This window comes from Mirounga angustirostris, unplaced genomic scaffold, assembly GCF_029215605.1.
Source record: "Mirounga angustirostris isolate CCGP_5_RB_7025 unplaced genomic scaffold, mMirAng1.0.hap1 SCAF_13, whole genome shotgun sequence".
Classification (NCBI taxonomy): domain Eukaryota; kingdom Metazoa; phylum Chordata; class Mammalia; order Carnivora; family Phocidae; genus Mirounga; species Mirounga angustirostris.
In genome coordinates this window covers 95607494-95619769 of record NW_026991721.1, presented here as the reverse complement: position 1 = coordinate 95619769, position 12276 = coordinate 95607494, and the positions used below count along the sequence as shown (strand labels likewise).

The window sequence follows — 12276 nt, the reverse complement described above, 5'->3', positions numbered from 1 at the left end:
TTCCCCCCACCCCCTGAGTCCAGAGCAGGCATGGGAAGTGTCTACCTAGTGAGACACAGCTTAGAAACGGGGGCCAGGAAGGATGGCCCATCCGTCCATGGAAAAAATAGGCAACATCTGTGAACAGTGTCACAGTGCCCAAGTTTGTCGTCATCCCAGAAATGGGTGTTCAGCCACCCTGCTTTCAGGTGCTTCCGAGGTGGATGGAGTCCCCCAGGATTCTGAAAGAAGGCAAAGGGGGAAAGAGATGAGCCATTTGTCGACATGAGTAGAGCAGAAGGACCGTGTCCTTGCTGGGGACCCAGCAATGTCGCGGGAGTACCAGGAAAGGAGCAGCGGGGGTCCCTGTCAGCATCCTGGCAAAGCCTCCACTCACGCTGCTCTTCACCCCTGAAAAAAGCCACACTCGAGGGATGTTCAGGGGAGATGATCTGTTTATTGTAGCCGATAGATCCAAGCAATACAACAAACTGCAAAAGAAACGCAGTCTGCTCCAAAAGGCAGACACATCACAGAGGCTGGGTCACAGAGGACCACTGAAGGTTTTCTCCCCACCCCCCTCCAACCACCCTGTAACACAGAAAACCTAGAAAGTGCATAAGTAGCTGGGTTTTCTCCTCCAAGTGCACAAAAAGCAATAAGAACATTCCATAATTTGCCTTTGGTGAATCAACTCAAAACATTGAGAAATGATGGTTCCCCCCCCAACCCGGTATAACTTTTGGGGTGGATGTGGCGCGACGTTTTATATTTGTATATAGAATATATCTATACCTATATATAGACTATGTGCAAATGCATCAGCAAGCTTCGATAAAGGAAGACATCAGCAAGAGGCACAGGCTGTCTATCCTTAAGACAAGTTGCAAGGAAAATTTCTTGATTCATCACTCATTCTGACTGCACCACGCCATCCCTATGGCCCGGGACTGTCTTTTGGGACCTGGCCAGTATTTTCCATTGTCCATCTGTTTCACCTGACCTTGTAAATACTTACCAGCCCAACTTCCCCAAGGGGACTTCTGGGGAGAAAATATGGATCCAATCAGCTTTTCCTTTTTATAAATTGGGAATAACTGTGATTAGTCCATAGCTAAGGGGCAGACAGCCATTTTCAAAGCCAGTTTCAAGGCACCTCAAGGCATTTCAGTCCTGAAAAAAGTGTACTTTGTTCTTAGAAGCTCAATCCCATGGGTTGGCCAGCCCATCTCTTTACAGTGGCCCTTAATTAGGAGGAAGAGACAGACAGGGAGCTCCAAGACAACAGGAGAGGCAGGGGCGGTTGAGGAAACCAGCAGACTGGACCCAGCAGAGCGCAGTGATGGGAACATGCAGCCAGAAGTGGGGCTGGACCCCACAGCGCAGGGAGAGAAGCAGCTTGCTGGTATAAACTAGAAAGCAGGGTAGAGAAATGGCTGCTATGGAAACATGTCACTGGTTCCCCACCTCTACTCACCGAAGCCCCATCTTGTTCCCAACCTCACGGCCCTGGGGGAGGTGGCCCTAGGAGAGCTCTGGAACAGATTCTAAGAGGCTGCAGGAGAAAGGGCCCATGAGGGTGGGCAGCTGGGGGTGGGGGGGGCCCACTGGGTCAGGGCATTGAAAGGAAGGAACCCAGAAGTCTGGGGCTTCTTGATGCAGATTTGGGACTTCTTAGAATAAACGTAGGGAATCGCGCAAAAATTTCCCCTAAATGTTAGGCATCCTGGAAAAAGAAAAGTGCCCTGCATCAGCACAGGCACAGCTCGTCCTGAAAGAGGAGAGCACTTGAGAGGTTGCCGAAAAGGGAAATCTGCAGGCTGCAGAAGTGTATCACAACGGCCCTTGGTCTCAGCCGGTATGAGATGCCCACCACCCATCACTCCCCTCTTAGCTGGTTGGCTCCAAGGTTGGGCTGTGTCCGCCTGCCCCAGGCATCCTGGTGGCTTAGCCCACCCCCATTGGCAGTGTGTTGATTGGCAGTTAGGTACTGAGCTGGACTCACCCCACCCAGGAGCTGTCACCCAGGCTGTCCGTCCCCCACTCTGCCTGGCCTGTCGCCTTGTTCCCTGTTGGACCTCCCCCCACCCCTTCCTTCCTTTCTTCCTTTCCCAGGGCCCAGATTCGGGACTCTCTTCCTTCTCTCCAACTCCAGCCCTGGAAGCAGTGGTTACAGAGGTGGAATTAGATGCACCAAAAAAAAAAAAAAAAAAGAATCTTGGTCCCCACAGTGCTGACCTGACAGTTCCCAACTCTTGTTATGGCTTTGTGTGCATCCCCGGCAGTTGGCACACAGGAGATGCTCAATAAATGGATGTTGAATTGAAGTGAATTAAACTGAACCTCCTGTATGCTCTTGTTCTCTCCCCAAATTGGCCATCTGATGGGCAGAGGCAGAGAATGGTCCCTGAGACTGTCACAGTCCTGTCTCCACCCCCTTTCCTCAGACCAGTTCCTGCCCCGGGCACTGACTCCTAGAGCCTGGGCAGGGTCTGAGCCCCTTGAAAGGCCGGGAAATGCTAAAGAAGGTCAGTCTGGGGGCAGGAGTGGCGCCTCACCAGCAGTTCTGCCCTCCCACTCCATCCCTCCATCCCCAGCGCCCTGGGAGAGGAAGCAGGCCTGGACAGCCCAGCTCCCTCACCTCACCTCCCTGTCTACCAGCCCGCAGAGGCCCTTCCCACAGGGAAAACTATGGCTCTGTTGATCCAAACTGGAGACTGAGGAGCCAGAGGAGGGGAGGGTGGGACCCTCAGTCTGTCAATTTGAACCTGGTTCCCCATCTCTAGTGAGTGACTTGCCTCCTTGATCTCTGAGGGTCTTCCAAGGTAGAGTTCACGTCAGCAGTTTCTGTCTCTCTCCCTCTCTTGAGGCTTAAATACTTCCCTCTTAACGTGAGTAAAATGGCAGTGAAAGTTGGCTCTCCAGAAATGCTATTTCCTCCCCACAGAGGGAGTCCCTGGGGCAGGGAGGGTGTGACATGGCTACAGGATCTCACAGGCTCCGAGGGCCCCTTCACGCTTCCCTCAGGGCATTTCCTTCCCTGATCTCTACCCAAAAGCCAGCTAAAAACCCTGCTGAGGGTCACTGGGAAAGTTTGAAGAGAAGGCCCGGTTAAAGCCCCCAGCCTGCACATCAACTCCTCCGCCATGGTTTTCCACCCTCCCCAGCCCCACACCTGGGTTGAGGGCGGTCACCCTGTTGGAGAAGGCAGTCTGTAACTAACTCCATTTTACAATGCAGCCTCCACCCCTTCAGACCTCAGCTGACTTGGAAATTTGTCTCCTGTTAGTGGTTAACTATGGTGAAAAATGACCACTACCTAGAACGATACAACCTACCCATGGCCCAGCTCAGTGAGTCTTCATGCAATGTTCCCCCCCCAAATCCCAAGAGATTCGCAGCTGACAGAAAACGCCCCCACGAGGCTCCTGTGGTAGCAACTATCAGTGGAGGTCCCTGGGCCAAGGCTTCCCCTCAATGCCCAGGAAATGCGTGCCCCCCCCCAAGTGATAGGAACCCATCAGCAGCCCCCAGCCTGACAGGGCTGCCTGGCCTGGAGCAGCTCGGGGAGCAGAGCCACACTACAGCCGGGGCTTTCTTGAGGCAGGCAGCGCAGCAAAACCCCTCAGCCACCCGCAGATCCTCCCTGAGGCCCACCGGACCAGTCCACAAACAGGGCAGTCTGGACAGCCGAACTCCCCCTCACGCCCTCTCTTTCTGGGACCCTCACACAGGCCTCCTGCCTCCTCTCAGGGACTGGCAGTTTTGAGCCCACTTCTTCCCCCCCCCCCACCCCACCCCCCCGGGGCCCACACGTCCCACGCGCCATGGCAGGTTTCCCAAATGAAAGAGAGGTGGGTCACTCTTGGTGCAGGGTGGGGGGTACGAAGGGAGGGTTTCGGGAGGCCCCAGGTGGGCCCTGGGACCCTGGTTCAAGAGAAGCACACCAAGAGAGGGCAGGCAGGGGCACAGTGTGCAGGGCGGAGGGTGGGAGGAAGACAGGACGCGAGGGAGGGGCTGCGGGGCCGCGTTACTTGGGGCCATCGTCCGCGTTGCCCTCTCCATCTGTCTTGCCCTCCTCCTCCGTCTTCAGGTCATCCGTGCTCAGTTTCTGCTCTTTTTTCCTCCTCACGCACTTTACTACCATCAGCACCAAGATGACCACCGCCAGGAAGCCACCCACAGAGGCGCCCACGATCACGGCCACCGTGGAGTCCCGCTCAGGGGGCTCTGGAGAAGGAAAAGAAACAGACCCACTGAGCACCAGGGCAGGGAAAGGGAGCCTCATCCACTGCCCCCTGCTCCCCGCAGTATGCGCGGGGTGGTCCTCACTGGACGCTCTGCGTGGAAAGGACTGTAGTCAAAGCCAAAATCAACCCAGGCCCCTGAGCTCTCCGCGCCCCACCCCAAAATCCCAGGGCACCTCAAAGCCCCAGGGGAAGACAGTAAAATGCAGAATTTTAAGAGCACGGACTTTGAGATGGAATAGACCCAAATTTGAGTCCTAATTGTACTATTACTCATTGCGTGACCTTAGGTGGCTGACTTCTCCTCTTGATAGCAAGTGCCCAACCAATGAACGCTGCTATTATGATTCTTGGCATCATGATGATGACCGAGGTCCCAGTCCTCAGAGACCTGAGGAAGTAACAGGGGTGCCTTCCCCCCAACACAAGCCAGAGCTCCCACCCTCAGGAGGGCACAGCCCCTCCCAAGGAACAGGGTGATCCTCCTGCTGGAGGGTGGGGGGGGACAAGCAGGGGCCCCAGGCAGCAGGCTCCCCACTCTGCAAGCCCCGTCCCTCACCTTCCATGAGGACCTGCAGGTAGATCTTGCCGTGGCCACGGTGGCGGTCGGGCGGGTTCATGATATAGCAGTTGTAGGTGCCCACATCCTCGAGCTGCACGTTTCTCAGCGTCACCGACACGTCATACTTGCTGGGGTTCCCTGAGAACTCCACACGGTCTCGGAACCGTTCCAGCTTCAGGTTGATGATCTTCATGCGGAACTGGAGGAACTGGGGAGGGGGGCTGCATGAGCAAGAGGCTGCAAGGAGTTCCCCTCCCCGCCATGCACCTGGTCCCCTGGAAGAGAGGCGGTTACCTCCAGGTCTCTGCCACCCTCCCAGGGCCACCCAGGCGTGACCACACACCTACTGCCGCAGCCCTCTGGAGGAGACAGCCCACCGGGATCCCCAGGGTCCTGGTCCAGGGCAGGGGCAGGTGGTGGGAAATGTGGGCTTCGTGCCCAGGGGCTCCTGCCCCCTCCCTCACCCCGCCCCCGACCCGGGACTCACCATCTCCTCAGAGCAGTTACTACACTCCTGGTAGGTCCAGTTCAGGGAGAACTGTTTGTGGTTCACTGTGTAGCAGGAGTTGAACGTACAGGGCAGACGGGCATCAGAGCCGTTGAGGACGTTGAGGGTGGTAGGTACTGTGACCTCCATGCTCTGCCCTGGTGGCACTGTGGATAAAGCCACAAGCTGGTGAGGATTCTGGCTCACAGGGTCAGGGAGGGGGCAAGCCTTCTGCACCTGCTGGGGAGTGGAGCAGAACCATGGCCGTGGGCTGCGTCCCTTAGGTCTGAAATTAGTCAGGGAGTGGTATGGGCGGGCAAAGCTCCAGGGGGGTACCCGACATGGCCCTTGGGGTAAAAGCAAGGCTGGGGTGGAGAGAAACCACATTGCCTGTCAAGTCAGGGGCAGACAAATGGCCCCAAGTCTTTCCCAGGACCATCGTTGTCTACAAGGGCAGGAGCCCCTTCTGGAGATGTCAGGTCCGGAAACTTCTCAGCAAGGAGCTGACACAGGCTGAAGGGGTGACAGGGTGGGGACAGCAGGTTTCTGTCAAATCCGGTAAGGAGCACCGGGCCTGGTCCAGAAGAGCTGGGTGCTGGGGCTGCCCGGCCCATTCTGACACCCTAAGCAGAGCAGAGTCTAGGGTGGGTGAGGGAGCCCAAGCCCTTCCAGTTGAAGTGGCAGTGATCTCCATGGGGCAGAAAGCCTTGGACACAAAATTTAAGGGGGCACCAACCCTCAGGATCAGGCAAACACCTCCTTAAACTGCACACCGTGGGCACCTCACTGGCCTCACCCTGACCTTAACGCTAAGATTTTCTGCCAATATTGTCAAAGCCTCATCCCAAAAGATGCATTTTCTTTAGAAGGGATAAGCAGTAACACTCAGTATCAGCCATGCATTCACTCGTTTACCCAATATTTATAAGCCATCCCCTACGCCCCCACGCACTTAGTCTAGGCTGGGGGGGACGGGTTATTTCTGTGAACGATGGTGGCAGAGTCCCCGTCACACGAAGCTTGTGTTTTAGGGAAGGGAACACGCACTAACGAGGAAAAAAATTACAATGTAACTTTACATAGTGATACCTGGCAGCCACTGTAAGAACTAAAGCAAAGAGAAGGGGTTTGTTGTTTCCTAACGGTAGTCAGGGAGGACTGCTCGGAGGCGCTGACGTGTAGGTAGCCCCTGACAAAGTGAGGGAGTGAGCCATCTCAAATCCTGAAGGAATCAAGTGCCAAGCAGCGGAACATCAAGAGCAAAGTCCCAGTGGCTGGAATGAGTTTCGTGTGTCTTAAGCACAAGGAGCAGGGACCAAGGAGCAAATGGTAAGACCCGAGGTCCCAGAGTTAGGCAGGGGCGAGGCACCAGGGGCTTTGGGGGCCAGAACTCGGGAATCAGGATTTTCTTCTCTGCGTGTGATAGGAAGCCGGCAGCGCCTGGGGGTGGAGAGGGGGGAGGGGGCAGACGGGGGAGGGGCAGAGGGCGTGGCTAGCAACCTACGGCTGCAGGAAAAGCCTAGACAAGGAGATCCCGTGCGACACGGGGTCCCTTCCAGCTCTGCCTTCCATCGGCTGGGAGGATGTGGGCAAGCTCCTTCACCTTCCAAGCCCCAGTCCCCTGCTCTGTAAAACACAGCTGATGACACCCACCTCCTGGGGCTGCCATGATCATTTTAAAGAGAGAAAATACGCAAAGCGTGATGCGCAGGCTGGCAGCTCCAGTTCCCTCCATTCTCAAGTTCTGCCCCCTAAACAGGAAGGCCTTCTGGGACACTGTCCTCCTGGCAGGGGGCAGCCCCTTGGAATTCCCCCCGCTCTGGCGGCCGGCGCGGGCCCCGCAGCCGCGGGTCGGAAGCATCCCCTGCAGGGCTGCGCGCCGCTCGGCTGCGGGGCCCGCCCCGGAAGCCGCCGCACTGCAGCCGCGAGCCGGGCTGTCCGTCTGCTCGGCTCCCCCCTCAGGATGCGTGGCCGGGGCTTGGGGCACGGGACTGAAAGGACAGGCGAGGCTCTGAAGGGCTGGCCCCAGAGGTCACAGCGGAGCCTCCGGTGGCGGGATTGGGCGTGCCACCCTCCTGCAGGCCGGACGCTCGCGAGGGGAGCGTGAACTGGGGAGGCTGAGGGGGCTGCCAAGAAGAGCAAAGCCCAGTTCCCGGATCCCCACTCTCATCAGCATTATGAAAGCACCTAGCAGAGCGCCAGGCAAGGAGGAGGTGCGCAGAAAATACCACTGCCGCCCGCGCCCTGCAGAGGCAGAGAAATCTGCAGGGAAGGAAGCAGGCAAGGCCTTGTCCTGAGCTTACCTCTTACCCGAGGAAGGCTCCGCTTCTCTAACCCCCTCCAAGGGCCGCTACCTTCCCAGGGCCGCCTCCCAAAAGGGGTCCCTCCACGTGACCGCAGAGAGCAGGTGCTGTGAATCGGGCTGACCTATCCCTGGCCTCTTTCCCCGCCCAGCCCACATCCTTCAGATGAGCACTTGAACCCCACAGGGCAGCGCCCTCCACTGTGAAGGAGCCAGCACCCTGCCGCGTGGAAGGGCAGAGCTGTGGGGAGGTCCTATCTGGCTGGCGGGAGGGAGCCGAGGTGCAATGCAGGGTCCCTTCCCCCCAACCCCCGCCCCCGCCGCAACCCGGCCGCCTGGCCCCCGCTGGAGTCACCGGGAGGAACGCGAGCGCCCTCTAGTGGTCGAGGCGTTCAGCGAGTCCCAACTGCAGAGAGAGGCTGGGATCACCAAATCAGAGGAAGCCGGACAGGGGCACCTCCAGAATTGTGAACCTAGACCCACCGCCTCACCAGTGAGGCAGATGAGGCCCTGAGGGAGACACACAGAGGACAGGGACAAGCCGGGGCCAGACCGTGGTTCCTGACTCCTACTCCAAGGCACCCACGTCAGCCCAAGTCCCCACCAGGGTTTTAGGCCTCTCACCAATCCAGGCCCCCATTAAAGACTAAGAAACCACCATGCAACAAGGCCAGAGGTGTAAGCAAAATCCTGATAAACTCTGCGGCTTCTGGAAAGTAGCCAAGTCTGCAGCTAGGGCCATAGAAAGGACTTCGCAATAACAAGAAAGTGATTACTGCAGGCCAGATGCTTTCTTACCACAGATATGACATCATTTGATACTTACAACAGCCCTATTACCACCCCACTTTCCAGACGGTGCAATTGAGCACAAAGAAGTTACATGACTAGCCCAAGTTCACAGCTAGTAAATGACAAAGCTCGATTTGAGCCCAGGCTGCCAGGCTCCAGACAGGGGTGAGGGGTTGAGGCCTAGTGACATTCCAAGGCATGCCAGGGACCAGGCCTCCAGCTGTCTACATGGCAGATCCAGCTCCAACTGTCAGCCCCTAGCTCCGAGCAGGCTGGCCAGAGGGGAATGGTCCTGTTTAAAGGGACCTCCATACAAGGAAGCCCAGTCCTCCTGGTTGACCCATTTGGGACCAGGTCTGGGTTTCTCATAGAAAGGAAATGGGGATCAGCAGGGGCACTGAAAGGATGTGGCTTCTGGTTTTAGTTCCAAAGCATCCCTGGCACCCAGACCTCCCCCCTTTCTCTGGGGCCACATCTGGGCAGCCCAGGCCCCATGTTACCCACTGTTCTAACTAGCCCATCTTTCAGAGATCACACAGATTTGCTCACCTCCTGCCAAGCTCTATCTCCTGCAAAGACAGAAGTGAATTATCTTCACTCCTCTTCCCAACCCTACAGCAACCAATGAGGTAGGTTTATGTTCTTCATGTTTAAAAGAGAGAGTGTCCAAGCAGAGAAATGGTCCCCACAACCTTCTGGGGCAGCCCCCTGCATCCCGGGGGAGTGTGACACCCAGACCCTGCCTCCTGCTTTCAGACCCTCCCCCACACCAGGATCTCTGCCTCCTAGCCCAGTCTACCTCCAGGCAGCATGTCCTCACCACCCCTCCTCTGGCTCCCTGTTGTTTTCAGGATCAAGTCCAGGTTCCTGGGCACGGCTTCCAACCCTTTGCCATCTGGGACCAACCTAGGTCTTGGCCTCCTCTCCTGCCAGCTCCTAAGCCTCCATTCTTCTTCCACTCGGCAATCCCCGACTCCTTACTTGTCCTGACAACCCCACCTTCTCTCACCCCTCCATGCCTCTGCACTTATGCTTCAGGTCCGGAAGCTCGTTCACCCTTCTCGACCTGGGGCCCTCTTACCTATGCTGCAGTTCCCAGCTAATGAGGCATGCCTCAATAACAGCATCCCCAGCACCTAGGCCCTCTACCCAGCCCAGTTCCTATCGCTTCCAAGTGACCTGAAGGCAGAACGGCATTGTGGCCAAGCGGTCAGATCTTAGGCAAGAGAGTTAACCTTCCAGACCTCAGTTTCCTCATCTGTAAAATGGGAGACAATCATAGACCCCCCCCCCCAACTCCTAGGGCAGTTGTGAGGGTCACATGACTTGTTAACATAGGAAGCTCCCAGCAATGCCTGGTACATAGTCAGCCCTTGACGAAGGTCTATCATTCTCAGCATCATTAGGATTGTTATTGTGACAGCCCTTGTGATTTTGTGCTGTCATTATCTGTTTGTGTGCCCGTGTCCCTTGAGAGGCTCTGGGGAACTGATTTCTGCTCATCTTGGTATCCCTAGCCCCAGAACAGTATGTGACCACAGATGGGCCCTCCATAAATGTCTGTGGAAGGAAAGAAAGGCATTTTCCCCTCCATGCCTGGATCCCTGCCCCCAGCAGAAGACACGTGCAGTGGGCTTGAGTGAGGACCTCACCTCACTTAACCCAGACTTGGGTAACAAGGCTGGTGACTGCAGAGCCCACGGTCTTAAGAAAAACTCTGGGAAGTCCAGTCATTTGGATTGTTTCTAGCTAAACACTAGCCTCACATGCTTCTGCTGTGTGTACGGCAGATTGCCCCGCTGGTTATCCTCTATGATTTACCCGCTCTTTGGTTATCCTCACAAATCCTGCCCCTGATGTGGTCCCTCCCTCGTCATTGGTCCCTCCATCTTGGAGGCTGATGCCATTACGACCACCAAAGTTCCTTTGTCCACCTGAGCCCTTAGCCTTGGTGTGCCAGGGCATACCTCATCATATCATCAGTCAAGTTCAAGTTCAAGATCTACTACCCAGATTTGCAGAGGCTCTAGCTTCCTCCCACCACCATCTCACATCCCCCACTCCCTGACCTCTTCACTCCAGGCCCCATCATCCCCTGAGACACATCCTGGTCATGGTCATGGAGCCCCCTTCCTTTCTTCGCTTAGATCAGGCTCTCACAAGACTGTCCCCCTCCCCCAAGAAGCTCTCTCTAACTCCCAAGGGAGTCACGTGTCCTCCATCCCTGGTTCCTTACACCCAGGTCATCCACCCAACTCCCCATCTTTTTGCCTGCACTTGAGATTCTTTGATTATTGTTAATATAGCAGTACCATTTCTTGAACATTGGGGGCAGTAGAGTTCAACAGCTAAGTACTAGAAGTCTGACAAACCGGTTCAAATCTCAGCTCACCTTGAACTAGTCGTGTGACTTTAAGTTGCTTAATTTAAGTAACTTAGTTACTTCATTTCGCTGTGCCTGTTTCCTCATCCATAACAGAAGGATCATAACAGCATCTACCTCATTCAATTACTGATTATCTTGAGGACTAAATAAGCTATACAGCCCCTGGGCACGTGAAAAGCGTTAGCAAAGTTCAGCTATTATTGAGCACCTGCTGTGTGCCCACCTCACAGAAAAACCCAGGCATTCTCCAGTTTACCCACGAAAGAACCGAAGCTCAGAAGGGTCAAGTAACTTGCCTACGGTCATGAAGTAAATGACAAAGGTGGCTTTAAACCCAGAGCTGATTCCAAGGCTCCTCCTCTTTGTACGGCCCACGCTTCCGTAACATTCCTGCTCTGTTGTTAATACTGTCCAGGAACTCAGCAAAGCTAATAGGCCTTATGACGCAAGCTGACAGGGGCTCTGTGTTGTCTCTGTCTAGCACTCCTGCCCAACATCCAACACAGCACACCAGAGAAGGACAAGGAGAGGGAGGGAGGGAGAGGGATTCTGTGATGCGGAATATCCCCACTGACAATCCCGGGGCTTGACCAACTACTACACCAGCAATGAGTAAGTTTAGGAGCAAGGATGAAACTACCCATAAAGCAGGCTTGCAAAGAACTCTCTAGCCCACCTACTCACCAGGAAGTCCTGAGTGGTCAAATAGGAAATTAACATTCGGATCACTTGACAAGGCAGTCTGCAAGGCTGGGCTGGTCTTAAAGGGCCACAGCCACACTCAGCCTGTGAGTTCCTTTTTTTTTTTCTTTTTTTCCTGATCCCTTCACCTGACCCCCTCCTCCACTCCATCTGGCCCACGCCAGAGGCCTCCATCAGCGCTTGCTTCAGCAAGTCTCTTCCCAATGCAGAGATCATACTTCAAGCCTGCTTCCCACCTGCCCCCCCCCACCACATTTCAACAAACCAGTGGTACAGATTTCCAGGAAACAAGACCCAGACTCAACTTTCTACCTCCCATTCCCCCAAACATTCTTTCCTAATATCCTAAATCCACCAGATTCCAAAGATCACGGTCCACAAGAGAAGCCCCTTAAGGGAGCATGAAGACCCAGGACCCCATATTTGCTGCAGCTTAAAAAAAATCCACGAAGAGACTTTGCAGATCAACCTATCCTCTGCCCCCACCCCCACATAAGTCTGTTTCAGGGAAACCCAAAGAAAAATCACCTCCCGTGATAACTGTCACCCCTGAGGAACACTCAGATCCCCCGACCCAACATTTCTGTGACCAAGTAGTCCCAGCGTTATGCAGTCCCCAACAATGTCTTCCCCCAGTCCTCGGTACCTCCCTTCCCAAGGACATGAAGGGAAGCTCAAGCAATCAATGTCTTCTTCCCTGCCCCCGGCCCCCATCCTCTTCCAGCTTTGGCTACACTTCTGGACCCTCAGGAGCATGCAGATGTGCAGTCTAACTTACCCAAAGAGAAAAAGAGACTGAGCCCCGCGAGACTGAAGGCA

The 12276-nt window shown here is 55.4% G+C and overlaps 1 protein-coding gene across 4 annotated transcripts; it reads right to left on the bottom strand.

The window, feature by feature from the left end:
• Positions 1 to 422: 422 nt before the first annotated feature.
• On the bottom strand, positions 423 to 11514 carry SCN2B (sodium voltage-gated channel beta subunit 2). 4 transcript variants are annotated; one of them, XM_064577381.1, is made up of 4 exons: positions 11440 to 11514; positions 5276 to 5442; positions 4786 to 4996; positions 423 to 4209 (listed from the first exon to the last, which is right to left on the bottom strand). In XM_064577381.1, exons 2-4 carry the CDS (start codon positions 5423 to 5425, stop codon positions 4010 to 4012), a joined length of 561 nt encoding a protein of 186 aa, XP_064433451.1. In that variant the 5' UTR covers positions 5426 to 5442; positions 11440 to 11514; the 3' UTR covers positions 423 to 4009. The 4 variants fall into 4 exon arrangements, with proteins under 4 accessions (XP_064433451.1, XP_064433452.1, XP_045750891.1 ...); XM_064577382.1 differs by lacking the exon at positions 11440 to 11514 and adding an exon at positions 7586 to 7854; XM_045894935.3 differs by lacking the exon at positions 11440 to 11514 and adding an exon at positions 7579 to 7853.
• Positions 11515 to 12276: the final 762 nt, after the last annotated feature.

Coding starts and splice junctions, on each gene's coding strand:
- SCN2B (XM_064577380.1), bottom strand. CDS start 7,010: ATGGAGGGAACTGGAGCTGCCAGCCTGCGCATCACGCTTTGCGTATTT. Junction 5,443..6,928: donor GATCATGGCAGCCCCAGGAG/GTGGGTGTCATC, acceptor CTTTATCCACAG/TGCCACCAGGGCAGAGCATG. Junction 4,210..4,785: donor CCTGCAGGTCCTCATGGAAG/GTGAGGGACGGG, acceptor TTCCTTCTCCAG/AGCCCCCTGAGCGGGACTCC.